General features: G+C 42.6%; 1 protein-coding gene across 1 annotated transcript in view; it reads left to right on the top strand.

Moving 5' to 3' along the window:
* Window positions 1-13457, top strand: part of DNAH8 (dynein axonemal heavy chain 8) — a 598059-nt gene that overhangs the window by 138271 nt on the left and 446331 nt on the right. The window contains exons 18-19 of the mRNA XM_048843472.2: window positions 4814-5001; window positions 12094-12174. Of these exons, the coding sequence (XP_048699429.2) occupies window positions 4814-5001; window positions 12094-12174 (269 nt within the window). The remainder of the gene's footprint in view (window positions 1-4813; window positions 5002-12093; window positions 12175-13457) is intronic.

Consider the following 13457-nt stretch of genomic DNA (forward strand, 5'->3'; position numbering starts at 1 on the left):
AGAGAGGAGGAGGAACCTCTTATGTACCTCTCTAGCATCCCCAGGAGCCTGGACTGATTAACACCAGCTTCTCAAGGAGCTTCCTGTTTCCTGCTGCTTCCCTGAACCCACTTGAGGAGAACAGGCAGTCAACTGAAGTAGTAGGAGCCAGTTAGGCCCTTAAGACACTGATCTCTTCCCTCACTCAGCCCCTGCTACCAGCCTGCTTATTTGTCCCCTTCAACTGAGTGTTGAGAGCCACTATAGCTGGCACAGAACAGCAGTCATAAGTGAAAGAAGAAAATGCCCCTCTGGGGCAGCAGTCAGAAAAAGAAAGAAAGCAAAGGAAGCTTTTCTAGCTAAACAGGAAGGAGCTCTCCTGAGATACATAGACACAAATGTTCATGGTGAGCCTTCTGGCCCCAGTGAGGATGTGAGTGGTGAGGAGATGCCTCATCTTCCAGTTAGTCAGAGTGCAGGTGACCTGGCAGCTACTGCAGCATCCATATCTCCATCTCAAATGGATGTAACCATACACACTCCTGAAGAAAAGTGTGTAGATCAGAGAAGAGTGTGGTGGAGGTGCAAGAAACAGCTGCTGCTGAGTTTAGTTCCTTAAGTCTAGATGATCCAGGACTGTGGACCCATTTGAACAGTAGCCTGAGGGACTTCCTTGTACTGCCTTGGCCACAGCAAGTGAAAAACTTCATGTTCCCCAAAGACAATGAAAATAGACATTTCCATTCAACACATTACTGGCGTGAAATCCCCAATGGTGACAAAGTGGAGAGGCCATGGCTTATGTACTCAGAACCCCAGAATGCTGCATACTGTTTTTGTTGCCAACTCTTCCAGTCTAATGTTCCAGCCACATTGGGTTCTACAGGAACAAAGGACTGGAAAAATCTGGTTAGAAATCTGGCATGCCATGAGAAGGTAGCAAATCACCAGAGAGCATTCCATAGGTGGAAAGAGCTTGAGGTGAGACTAAGGTTAAAGGCCACCATAGATGATCCACCTCAAGAGAAGATTGCATCAGAGTCTCTTTACTGGCAAAATGTTCTGAAAAGGCTCATTGCTATGGTGAGAATGCTTGCTACCCAAAACCTAGCACTGTGTGGCACTTCAGATCAGCTGTATGTGCCAAACAAAGGAAACTTCATTAAAATTGTGGAGCTGATGACTGAGTTTGATGCTGTATTCCAGGAGCATCTAAGAAGAGTCACCACCCACACACTACCTTGGAAAAACAATTCAAAATGAGATCATACAGTTACTGGCAACAAAAGTCAAGCAGAAGATTGTGTTAGATCTGAAGTCAGCAAGATATTACTCTGTTCTTCTGGACTGCACACCTGACATCAGCGATACGGAACAAATGACTTTAATGGTGCGTTTTGTAACAACAAGAGAACCTAGTGAAAATGTCCTGGCAATGGTGACTGTCAGAGAGCATTTTCTAGAATTTATTGACATTGATGATACTACAGAAGCTGGTATGACAAGTGAGCTTCCTAAAAAGCTGGAAGATATGAATTGCGATAGCTGACATGAGAGGTCAGGGCTACAATAATGGAGCCAACATGAGAGGAAAGAACAAAGGAGTGCAGACACGGATCCGAGAGTTAAACCCTCGAGCTTTTTTTGTCCCACACAGTTCTCATTCACTGAACTTGGTGGTCAATAATGCAGCATCAACTTCCAGTGAGGCTGCTGAATTTTTTAATCTAATTCAAAGCATCTATGTATTTTTCTCTGCATCAACTCATCAATGTCAAATTTTGAAGCAACATCTGGGAACATCCTCTCTGACACTGAAACCACGGAGTGCCACATGATGGGGAAGTCGAGTGGAGGCAACAAAGCCTATCAAACACCAAATTGAGAAGATAGATGTTGCCATAGTTGCCATTATGGAGGATAATGCTATGACAGGAACTGTTCGTGGGGGAACAGTGGCAGCGGGAAATGGAATCACCAGAAACATATATAACTTCAAATTTCTGTGTGGCTTAGTGTTGTGGCATGACATACTGTTTGAAATAAATGTTGTAAGCAAGAGACTCCAAGGTGTTGACCTTGATATATCTGGAGCAATGGAACAACTGGACAGAGCAAAGTCATACCTACAGTCTTACCGGTCAGATGAGGGATTTCAAAACGTTTTGAAGAGTGCACAGAAGTTGGCAGAGGAACTTCACACTGAAGCTATTTTCCCACGCATTCAAGAATACAAGAGTCACCGAAGAAGAAGACATTTTGATTATGAGACACGGAATAATTCCATAAGAGACCCCAAACAACAATTCAAAGTTGAATTTTTTAACCAGGTGCTACATTGTGCAATACAGTCAGTTAAAGAACATTTCATGCAGTGCAAGGAACACAGCAGTATATTTGAGATGTTGTATAATATTCCAAAACTCCTCACTATACCTGAAGAAGACCTCACCAGCAATGCTGGGCACTAGAGACATTGTTGACACATGATGACGTGCACGATATTGATGCAAGTGATTTAGGTGATGAACTGAAAGCCCTTTCAAGATACATTTCAGCAGGATCAACTTCAAAGGCTGTTCTGGAATATATGTGCACAAATAAGATGATCACCCTCTTTCCAAACGGTTTTGTTGCTCTGGGCATACTTCTAACACTTCCTGTAACAGTTGCCAGTGGAGAACGCAGCTTCTCCAAGCTGAAGTTAATAAAAACACATCTATGCTCCACAATGACACAGGAGAGGCTGGTTGGCCTTGCAACCATCTCAACAGAGCATGAGCTGGCCCAGACTGTGGACCTTCAGCAGGAAGCAGTTCAAATCTTTGCAACCAAGAAGGCACGGAAAGCACCACTTTGATTATTCAAACAGATAAAAATGCCAGTGTTTACTATGCAGACAAGAAAAGTTATATTTGCTGTTCATGCGTTTGAAAGTTAAGTGGCAAAGCGTCCCGTGGCACCTTATAGACTAACAGATGTATTGGAGCATAAGCTTTCATGGGTGAATACCCACTTCTTCAGACACATGTGAAAGTTAAGTGTTACTTCAAATTTTTGAACAAGGCATTTTAAGTTGTTAGTTCTCCTTTATTGGGGTAGGTAGCAGAGCATACTATGAGAGGAGTAGAACAGGAAAAAGGCAGAATTGAGACGTTTCAAAGTTTTGGCCCAAGCAAGGGGGCATGGGGGCATCATTTGAGCTCCCCGCTTCAGGTGCCAAAATGTTGTGGGCCAGCCCTGAGCATAATTATCTTAGTATTACATTACATTTTTAGTTATGTAGGTTATATTGAATAGGAATTATAGTACAACTAGCTAAAGTAGTAATATGTAAAAGAAAATCTCCCAGATATAAGATAACATGACTTTTTAGCAATTAAAACATTATTATTAATTTGTTTGTTTACCGAGTTTCCAAAAGTGTGTTAGGCACCATAAAACAAACCAGTCATCTCTGAAGAGATTACAATGGAAGGCCCCGATCTTACAAAGACTTAAGCACATGCTTAACCAAATGGATCCTGCTCTGAAAAAGCTTACAATCATATTATAGATATGGTGCAACATGAAAGCAACAATTAACTGGGCTTAAATATATGACTATGAATCAGGGCACCTCAACATACTTTAAATGCCTCTAAACCATGTTGAGGTGTCCTGATTCATAGTCATATATTTTAAGCCCAGGAAGGATCATTGTGATCATCTAGCCCAAGTGTTCTCAATCTTCATTGCAGCATGATTTCCTTCTGACAACAAAAATTACTACACGACTCCAGAATGGGGGACTGAAGCCTGAGCCGTCCCGAGCCCTGCAGTCCCAAGCCCCACCGCCCCAGGTGGGGGAAAGCCAACGCCCGAGCCCCACCATCCTGGGCATGAGCAAAGCTGAAGCCCAAGGGCTTCAGCTTCAGGCAGGGGGCTTGTAACCTGATCCCTGCCACCCAGGGCTGAAGCCCTTGGGCTTTGACCCTCGGTGGTGGGGCTCGTTTTTGGCTTCGGATCTGGGCAGTGGGGCTCAGGCTTCAGCTTTGGTCCTCAGCAAGTCTAATGCCAGCCCTGGTGACCCCATTAAAACAGGGTCATGACCCGCTTTGGGGTCCTGACCAACAATTTGAGAACCGCTGGTCTAGCCTGATCTCCTGCATAGCGCAAACAATAGCGCTTCTCTATATTAATTTCTGCTTCCAGTCCAATAGCTGTGCTTGAACTAGAGCATATATTTTAGAAAAACATCCAATCTTGATTTAAACATTTCCGGTGTAAGCTGTTCCAGTGTTTAATTACCTCACTGTTAAAATGTTGTGCCATATTTCTAGTCTGAATTTATTTAGCTTCAACTTCCAGTCATTGGTTCTTGTTATACCTTTGTCTGCTGGACTGAAGTTCACACTATCATCAACTTTGATCGTACAGGTTGCTATCAGAGACAGAAAATAGAACAAACCACTGGGCTTTAACTCTGAAAATGGATCCAAGCAAGTAGAATTTTGTGCTCGCATGGAGCCCACAGAACTCCTCATGGAAAAAAGTGCCCACATGTGTGGTCTGATTGCAGGAATGGATTTTTCTATCCTTACATTTTGGGTTTTATTTGGCTTTGTTTTTCCTTAATCTTCCTATCTCAGTATTATCTTCTTCTTGGACTTGTTCCTGCAAGATATTGAGCAACTCCTGAAGGTGCTCAAGTCCTTGCAGGATTGAGCCCATAACTGCTTCATGCCCAATCATTCACATTTTCTCAAGTCTAATAAGGACTCATTATACAATAGAAACAACGGATAGTTTGTTATGAATATTTATTTTAAAATATATTTTAATTTACTTGCAGCATTACAAGCTACACTACTGGTACGTCATCCTGAAACTGGGAAGTTGCTTGTTAATTTTGATCCCAAAATTCTAGAGATTGTCCGAGAGACTAAGTGTATGATAAAGATGGGTCTGGAAGTACCAGAGCAAGCAAAGAGGGTAGTAAAAATGGAAAATATTCTGAAGGCAAACAAATTGTATCTGGAGGTAAGTTAAAAAAACCACCATTTCTTTTTAAAAGAAATAACTATTATTGTCTAGATTATAGTGCCATACTCTGCATACTGGTCTTTTAATACCACATTTTGAGTCCTGACTCTATATCAGTAATGTTAATTAAGAGGAGCCAGATTTTTTTAAAATAGAAAATGGGAAATCTTTCTTTGGCTTATCACCAATCTTCAGGAAAAAGGTTGGTGAATAAGACAGTTTGACAACTGAGGTGTTTTTGTGTTAAGGGGAAATTTGGTATTTGGAAGGTTTTGTCTGCTTGTGTGAGTGGTAAGATTGGGTATCATATAATTTAATATAGAGAGAATGGATTTGGTGGGACACATGAGTAGGAGGGGGTATTTATCTTCATTCATTGCAATTTTCCAGAGCCTCTTTCTCCCTCTCCTCTATTTTGGTTGCAGCTCCCTGATCTTTCTTACCTTAATTCTGATCTTGGGCCGAACTTTCTCAGTGTTGGTCCATAGTGCACTAGGCTGTGTCATCTTTCTTTGAATTATCAGAGCACTACTGTACTGTGGATTATGCAATACAATCTGGAAAGCTTTATAATCATTTGTACAGTAGCATATGAAGAACACAGTGAGGAATGCCTGCAGACAGGGAAACAGTCCATTCAAGTTTCAGCATTAAGACATCTAGATTTTAGGCCTGAATTAAGGTGAGGATAGGGAAGAAGGGAAGAGATAATAGAGAGCTTTTTCATAGGATAAAAGACTGTGGAGAAGTAGGAGAGGATGCCAGATAGCTGATTTTACTGAATATAGGAATTGCCATTCTGGATAAGACCCGTGGTTCAGAAGGCTATTTCCAATGGTATCTAGTAATGGATGCTTCAGAGAAGGTTCAAAGAACCTTGCCAATAGAGAAAGTTTCTTCGTGACTTTGGTTAGAGTTTTCCTTATGCCCTGAAGCAAGTGTGTGTGTATAACCCTTCTAAAAATCTTCTTTTGTTTTTAATCCTTACTATTTTAATTATGGGTGTTCTGATTATCCATATAAATGAATAATCTTCTTTTAATCTTGCTAATTTTTTTGCCTCCATGATATCTTATGGCAGTGAGTTCCACTAGCTAATTAAGTACTGTGAAAAAGTATCTCATTTTATTAATTTTAAATGTGCAGCCTATCAATTTAATTGAATATCCTTCTGTTCCTGAGATTATGAGAAATGATACATAGGCTGGTGAAAATGCCTTCGAGTGAAAGTCTTATGGAGTTCAATCTGCTTAATTTATCAAAAAGAGGATTGAGAGGTGACTTAATTACAGTGTTCAAGCTCCTTCATGGGAGGAAAATACTGGGTACTAAAGGGCTCTTTAATCGAGCAGAAGGAGAGGTAACAAGAACCAGTGGCTGGAAGATGACACCAGATAAATTAACATTAAAAATTAAGCACACATTTCTAACCATGAGGTTGATTAATCACTAGAACAAACTACCAAGAGAAGTGGAGGGTTTCCATCTCTTAATGTCATCAAATTATGACTGGATGCCTTTTTGGAAGCTATCCCTTAGTCAGACACAATTTACTGGGCTCAGTTTTGGGGTAACTAGGTGAAACGTAATGGTCTCTTGTATGCAAGAGATCAGAGTCCCTTCTGACCTTAAGATCTATGAAAATAGAAATGGTCAGTCAATCTTCTCCATACCTTTTTTTGTTTTGTTTTGTGTACGTCCTCATTGTGATGGATATGGAGATGCTATGTAATAACCTGAAAATACTGAGATGTAATAATTTTATGACGACTGCACATGACTTGTTCAGTGAAGTAAAATTATTGTACATTCACTTCTTCTAGGTTTCAGAGGAACAGCCGTGTTAGTCTGTATTCGCAAAAAGAAAAGGAGTACTTGTGGCACCTTAGAGACTAACGAATTTATTTGAGCATGAGCTTTCGTGAGCTACAGCTCACTTCATCAGATGTTTACCGTGGAAACGGCAGTTTCCGCGGTAAACATCTGATGAAGTGAGCTGTAGCTCACGAAAGCTCATGCTCAAATAAATTCGTTAGTCTCTAAGGTGCCACAAGTACTCCTTTTCTTTTTTCACTTCTTCTAGTGGCCTCTACATAATCCCATTCATGGGATGCACTGACTGGTGCTGCTTTAATGTCAGAAACGAAGCTAGCAGTGCCCGTTGGAGCACTTGCGCGCCTTTCTCCTCACTTCTCTGTTCCTAAAAGTTCTACAGGCAAGGCTAAAAAAGACGTATGTGTGGTGCTTCACCTGCTTCAGTTTGTTCCAACTGCTGTCAGTGACTGTTTAGCAAGCTCTCTGGATCATTGGTCCAGATCCTTCTTAGACGAACTAAATGCCAAGTTTTTAACACATCTAGATTTAGTTAGCCTGTATATAGTTACATAGTTAAGATTTTAGATAGGAACCAATACCAGGAAATGCCTATGTGGAAAATACTTCAATGGCCGATCGAAGATAAAAAGACCAGGATTTAAGTGTTGCGCTTCCTTTCCAGTAGCCTTCCTAACATCAGATGCACACTCACAAGGCACGTCTATGCTACAAAGTTAAGTTGACTTAATGTAAATTGAGATCCAGCTGCCACAGTAATTAAGTTGGTTATGTATGTCCACACCACGCCCATTGTGTCAATGGGATGTGTTCTCACTAGCAGTGCTTGCATCAATGCACAGAGCAGTGCACCATGAGTAGCTATGCCACAGTATAACTAGCTGCAGGTGGTTTTAGGAAGGGCTTGCAACGCCTCATGGTACCAAAATATTGTCGCAGGGGGGAATGGGAATATGGCTTCAGCCTTCCATGATGCAGTTTCCTTCCTCCCTCCCTCTCTCCCTACCCTGATATCAATGGTAAACAACACATACTTTCTCATGCTTTTTTACAAAAGCCTGGCTTAGCCATGCATATGCCATAGCCCGAGAAGCATGGTCCCCACTCAGCTGTGCACTCTTGTGGTGAGCATTACAAATACCTCACACCTTATCCTGCAGTATTTCCAGAGCTGAGACAGGAACCACTGAGTGAAACGTTGCAATGTAATTCAAGCAGTCCAGCTGCAAGCCATAGAATTAAACAATTTCCAGTTGCTGCTGGTAGTTGTACAGCAGCTGAACATGGTGGAGTGCCATTTCTGGTTCTGGGAAACAAGCACTGACTGATGGAATCGCATAATTCTGCAGGTATGGGATAATGAGCAGTGGCTGTAGAACTTTTGAATGCAGAAGGCCACTTTCTAGGAGCTTTGTGAAGAGCTTTCCCCAGCCCTGAAGCAGAGCAACACTAAAAAGAGACTTGCTCTGACAGTGGAGAAGTGAGTGGTGATTGCTCTTTGGAAGTGTGCAATGCCAAACTGCTACCAGTCAGTGGGGAATCAATCTAGAGTTGGTGAATCCAGTGTCGGAACTGTTGTAATGCAAGTATGCAGGGCCATTAATCGACTTTTGCTAAGAAGGGTAGTGACTCTGGATAATGTGCAGTACATAGTGGATGGTTTTGCCGCAATGGAGTTCTCTTAGCTGCAGTATGACAGGTTTCAGAGTAGCAGCCGTGTTAGTCTGTATTCGCAAAAAGAAAAGGAGTACTTGTGGCACCTTAGAGACTAACAAATTTATTTGAGCATGAGCTTTCGTGAGCTACAGTTCACTTCATCGGATACTCAAATAAATTTGTTAGTCTCTAAGGTGCCACAAGTACTCCTTTTCTCTTAGCTGCAGTGAGGCAGTAGATGGCATGCATCTCCCTGTCGCCAGGCCACCTAGCCAAAGAGTACATAAACTGTACTTGTGGCCAGGGTGGCAGAGCACTTCTCTGGCCCTGTGGCAGTGACTGGGACAGATTGCTCCTCTGCCCCCATGGCCGAATCCATGGAAGAGAGTTCCCGCAGGGCTGTGGCTGGCGCAGACAGTTCCTCCAGCCCCGGCTGTGGCTATGGCAGAGGGCTCCTCTGGCCCTGTGGCCAAGGCTGGGGCAGATAGCAACGTGCACCAGTGGTTGTGGCCAGGCCAGAGAGCACCTCAGTCCCACGGCCATGGCCAGAACAGAGAGCTCTCCTGGGGTTGTGGGCAGGGCAGAGCCCTCCTTCATCCCCAGGGCCATGACCATGGGGCCATGGTGGAACAACAGAGAACTCCTCAGCCCTAGGGCTGCGGGGGCAGGGGGAAGAGAGCTCCTTTGGCCCCAGGGCTGCGGTGGGGTGGCAGAGCACTCCTCCGGCCATGGGGCCACGTTGGGAGGGGGGAATGGGGGCGAGGGGACCACAGAGAGCTCCTAGGGGCTTCAGATGGGGCAGAGAGCTGCTCCAGGGCCATGGCCAGGGTGGTTATAGCACTCCTCTGGCCCCGGGGCTGTGGTGGGGTTACAGAGCACTCCTCCAGCCCTGGGGCTACATTGGGGCGGGACAGAGAGTTTCTTGGGGCTGCAGTGGGGTAACAGAGCGCTCCTCTGGCCCTGGGGCCACGGACGGTAGACAGCTCCTCCGGTTCTGGGGCCACGGGCAGGGCAGCAGAGCCTCCTCCAGCCCTGGGGCTGTGACTGGATTCTGTATTGTTGTTTTGATTCTGTGATTCCATCCACATTCTCATTCATAAGGCTCTATCTATTGGTGCTCCATGACCCATGCTCCTATCCTCTACTTCAGAGTTCTTAATGTGAGGGCTCCGCGGTCGAGAAGAGACTGAGGATGGTTTGCCCATGCAGTGCTAGTTAGCCTTGAGACAGAACACAAGGGGGAGAGAATGCATGTGTGGGGCAAATGGACACTGCTACCAAAGATCTCTGATCAGAAGCACAGGTCGCAGACACACCTACAGTGGAGCACCTATAGGGACATACATCTTAAAGAACTGTTGTTACTGTACAAGCTGAGTAACTTCTTCTTTTTAAGCATTTTTTTCTATTTAAATTTTCACAGTTGTGGGAAATTATGGGAGGGGTGTCAGATAACCGTACAAGACAGACAATTATTTAATGATAGAAGATGTTAAAATTCAAAAAGTTAAACCTTTGTATCCTTTGAAATACAAATTGTCAACAAAACATAAAAATGTACAAAATAAATATCTTTACATCAAACTCTAAGCTCTCAAGCAGCATTTTTCTTACTTCGTATGTATCTGTAAATTTTAATTACTATCAATGGAGATTTTTTTGTCAGTTCATATGCATATTTTGAACTCAACACTTACTGATAAAAATCTAATCCTTCCAAGCCTCTGTATAACATTTAATGTTAAGAGTTCTGATTTACATTATGGAGTTCTCCCAAATTCAGTCCAGTGCCTTAACCATAAAATCATTCTTCCTCTCCCTTTTTATTGGCCATGCCCCCTGTGCTGCTAATAGACATGAGGGGAGTAATGCTGGAGTCTGTATTCTGGCTGTGCAGCATCAGAGGATCATCTTTATACTGGGGCCAGATATCCCAGGCTAGTTTTTACTGATTTGGTACTGCATTACAACAGAGTTAAGTCAGTCGAACTCCATTAAAAAACAATCCAGAATGGAGTTGCACTGATTTAAAACTGAAGTAACATAATGCTGAATCAGATCCTAATATCTTAATCTTAACCTGTGTGATAGATAAATAAAGTTGTCCTAAATTTCAGGTTGTTTTCAGGTCCTTGCTTGTTACAGGTTTTTTTGTTCAGTAGAACTTTACTTAGGAATTTCTGAGTTTCCTAATATTTGTGGGTTGCTTTTAGAAAACTGAAATGTTTAATTTTTTTTGCTGAAAAAAAAATTGGTTCTTTAAACCAGTACTCAAGGTTAATTAATATTTTTGCTTGGGAATTTCCTTAAATATGTTTAAGGTTGTGTAGTGTCAGAATGCCTTGCAGGCCTTTTAGGGACTCCTACAGACCTGACAAACCATGCATAGACTTCACTGGACCTTTCAGGTATGCATGGCCCCTGGTGGATCTTGCTAGCTTCCCAGAAATGAACCTTGTTCTATCCCAGACAACTGCCCATCTCTGCATATTTACTTCCTTCTTCTTGTTTTCCATGTAGACATGCTAATTCCCCGTGTAATTTTTCCCCTTTTTATCTCCTTCTAGACTGGATCTGACAGCACTACAAGTGGTTCCCTACCTGACAGTCCTCCCATATGTGCAATGCATGCTTTGCAAAACATGCGATAAACAGATGCATGCATTACTATATATATTCTTTAAAAGATACAAGTATATACACCTTCATAAAATACAACTGCCTATTCTTTTAGTGGGGTTTTTAAGTGTATATATGTGTGTTTTATATTCTGGTGATATTTAAATATCTCTGCAATCTTTTTGTTTACTTTTTCAAAGGCATTTCTACTTGTTAGGGAGTTTTGGAGAAGCAGTTTGGAATTTTTATGTAAATCTGTTTTGGAGATATCGTGAGCCAAAAATGCAATAGGAAAACCTCTGAAAACTAAATATTGGGAAACCCCTAACTTCTTATGAGATTTGTTTCAAATTTGCCAGAAAACTTCTACCTTTGGGATGAGATGTAGTGTGTGAAATTTCATGATTGTTTGTTTTTTGTTGAAGATGGGGACAGGATGGGAGGGTGCTGAAAATTGGATTGAAAGCAGGAAGTGAGTTTTAACTTTAACTACTATATGTAAGAACTAGGGCCTCTAGTTCAGTGTCGGAGAGGGCATGGCCCTGCCTCTCTCTGCTTCCTATGGGGAGGCTACTGCCACTTCTGGTACTAGTCTTGAGCAAGGACTGGTGTTTTGTGCTTCCTAAGCACAAGGACTGGTATTTTGACTGGGACATGTGCATAGGGACTGGAGATGTGAGGTGGGAAGTATCCTTTTTTTTCTTTCTTTCTCTTTTGCACTCACACACCTCACACAGGAAAACACAATCTTGCTGTTTTTCATTGATGATAACAAATAGATAAATATTGTAAGTGTTCATGTCAAATTTTGCATTTAGAAATATTCTGGGGGAATATGTTCTGTACCATTGTCCTGTTTTCTTATGTCCATTATAATGATTTGTTTTTATTTCTACTGGTTTGCTTCTATGAAAATCTTCAATAAAGAAAAATATTTTAAAAAATATTGCTAATGAAATTGTCATGTTTTAATATTAACAGAATCTTCTCCAATGTTACGAAGATTTGTGTCAGGAAATACCAACAGCGTTCGTAAATTTGATGGCACCAAAAATGAGAAAGGTTGGTAATGCTAAATATATTTTTATTTGAATATACTGGAAGTTAGTGTAGCTTTAGAATTGTTTGTAATTTTCTTAACATTAAGATTCCAAGTTAAACAGTTCTGCACAGTATAATCTTACTGATTCTCACTAATGCCTGGGAGACCCATCGCAGATTATGTAATGTTGTGATTTAGCAAGTGAATAACACAGTGCGCCAGATTCTCATTTACAGTCAGGCCACTTTATACCAGTATAAAGATTGCTTACTCCCACTTTGAGGCTTGTTTAGATTGCCAAAGCAGTGTATGTGTTCAGTATAGGAACATAGGCCTGGAAGGGACCTCCTAGGACGTTGAGTCCAGTCCCCTTATATTGCAGGTGAGATGTGTTCCTTCTAAGCTGCCTGGTTGCGCAGCCGCCCAGGAGTGAATCAAGTGACACACACTTGATTAGCAGAGGCATGTACGGTGGCGTGTGTTCAAGTGCCCCTCTCCCAGATCTGCAGCCACATTGCTCCTGCCCTCTGCCTTGTGTGCTTTTATATTTTACTATACAGATTTCACTGGGAAGACTAGCATTTCTCAAATTACGGATCCTGACCCAAAAGGGAGTTGCAAGGGGGTCACAAAGTTATTTTGGGGGGGGTTATGGTATTACCATCTTTACTTCTGCACTGCCTTCAGAGCTGGGCAGACAGAGAGCGGCGGCTGTTGACTGGGGGCCCAGCTCTGCAGGCAGCAGCGCAGAAATAAGGATGGCAATACCATACCATGCCATCCTTACTTCTTTGCAGCTGCTGGTGGCAGCTCTGCCCTCAGAGCTGGGCTCCTGGCCAGCAGCCACCACTCTCCAGCTTTCCAGCTTTTCAGCAGCTGCGCAGAAGTAAGGGTAGCAGTATCGCAACCCCCCTACAAGAACCTTGCGACCTCCCCACAACTCCTTTTTTGGGTCAGGACCCCTACAGTTACAACACTGTGAAATTTCAGATTTAAATAGTTGAAATCATTAAATTTATGATTTTTAAAATCCTATGACACTGAATTGACCAAAATGGACCGTGAATTTGGTAGGGCCCTAATCATAGACTTCCCCAGCAGTCAGCGCGTGCGCGCACACACACACACACACAGATTGTTTGTTTGTTTGTTTGTCCCTCTCCCCACACCTATGTACCCCCACGGAGCCAGGGTTGGGGGTGGGGCAGGGCTCAGGAGCTGGAGAGCTGTTGGCAGTTGCTGCAGTCTGAGCCTTCATACACTGTCTCTTTAAGGCACTCACCAGATCTCTCTCTCACACACA

This window comes from Caretta caretta, chromosome 3, assembly GCF_965140235.1.
Source record: "Caretta caretta isolate rCarCar2 chromosome 3, rCarCar1.hap1, whole genome shotgun sequence".
Lineage (NCBI taxonomy): Eukaryota > Metazoa > Chordata > Testudines > Cheloniidae > Caretta > Caretta caretta.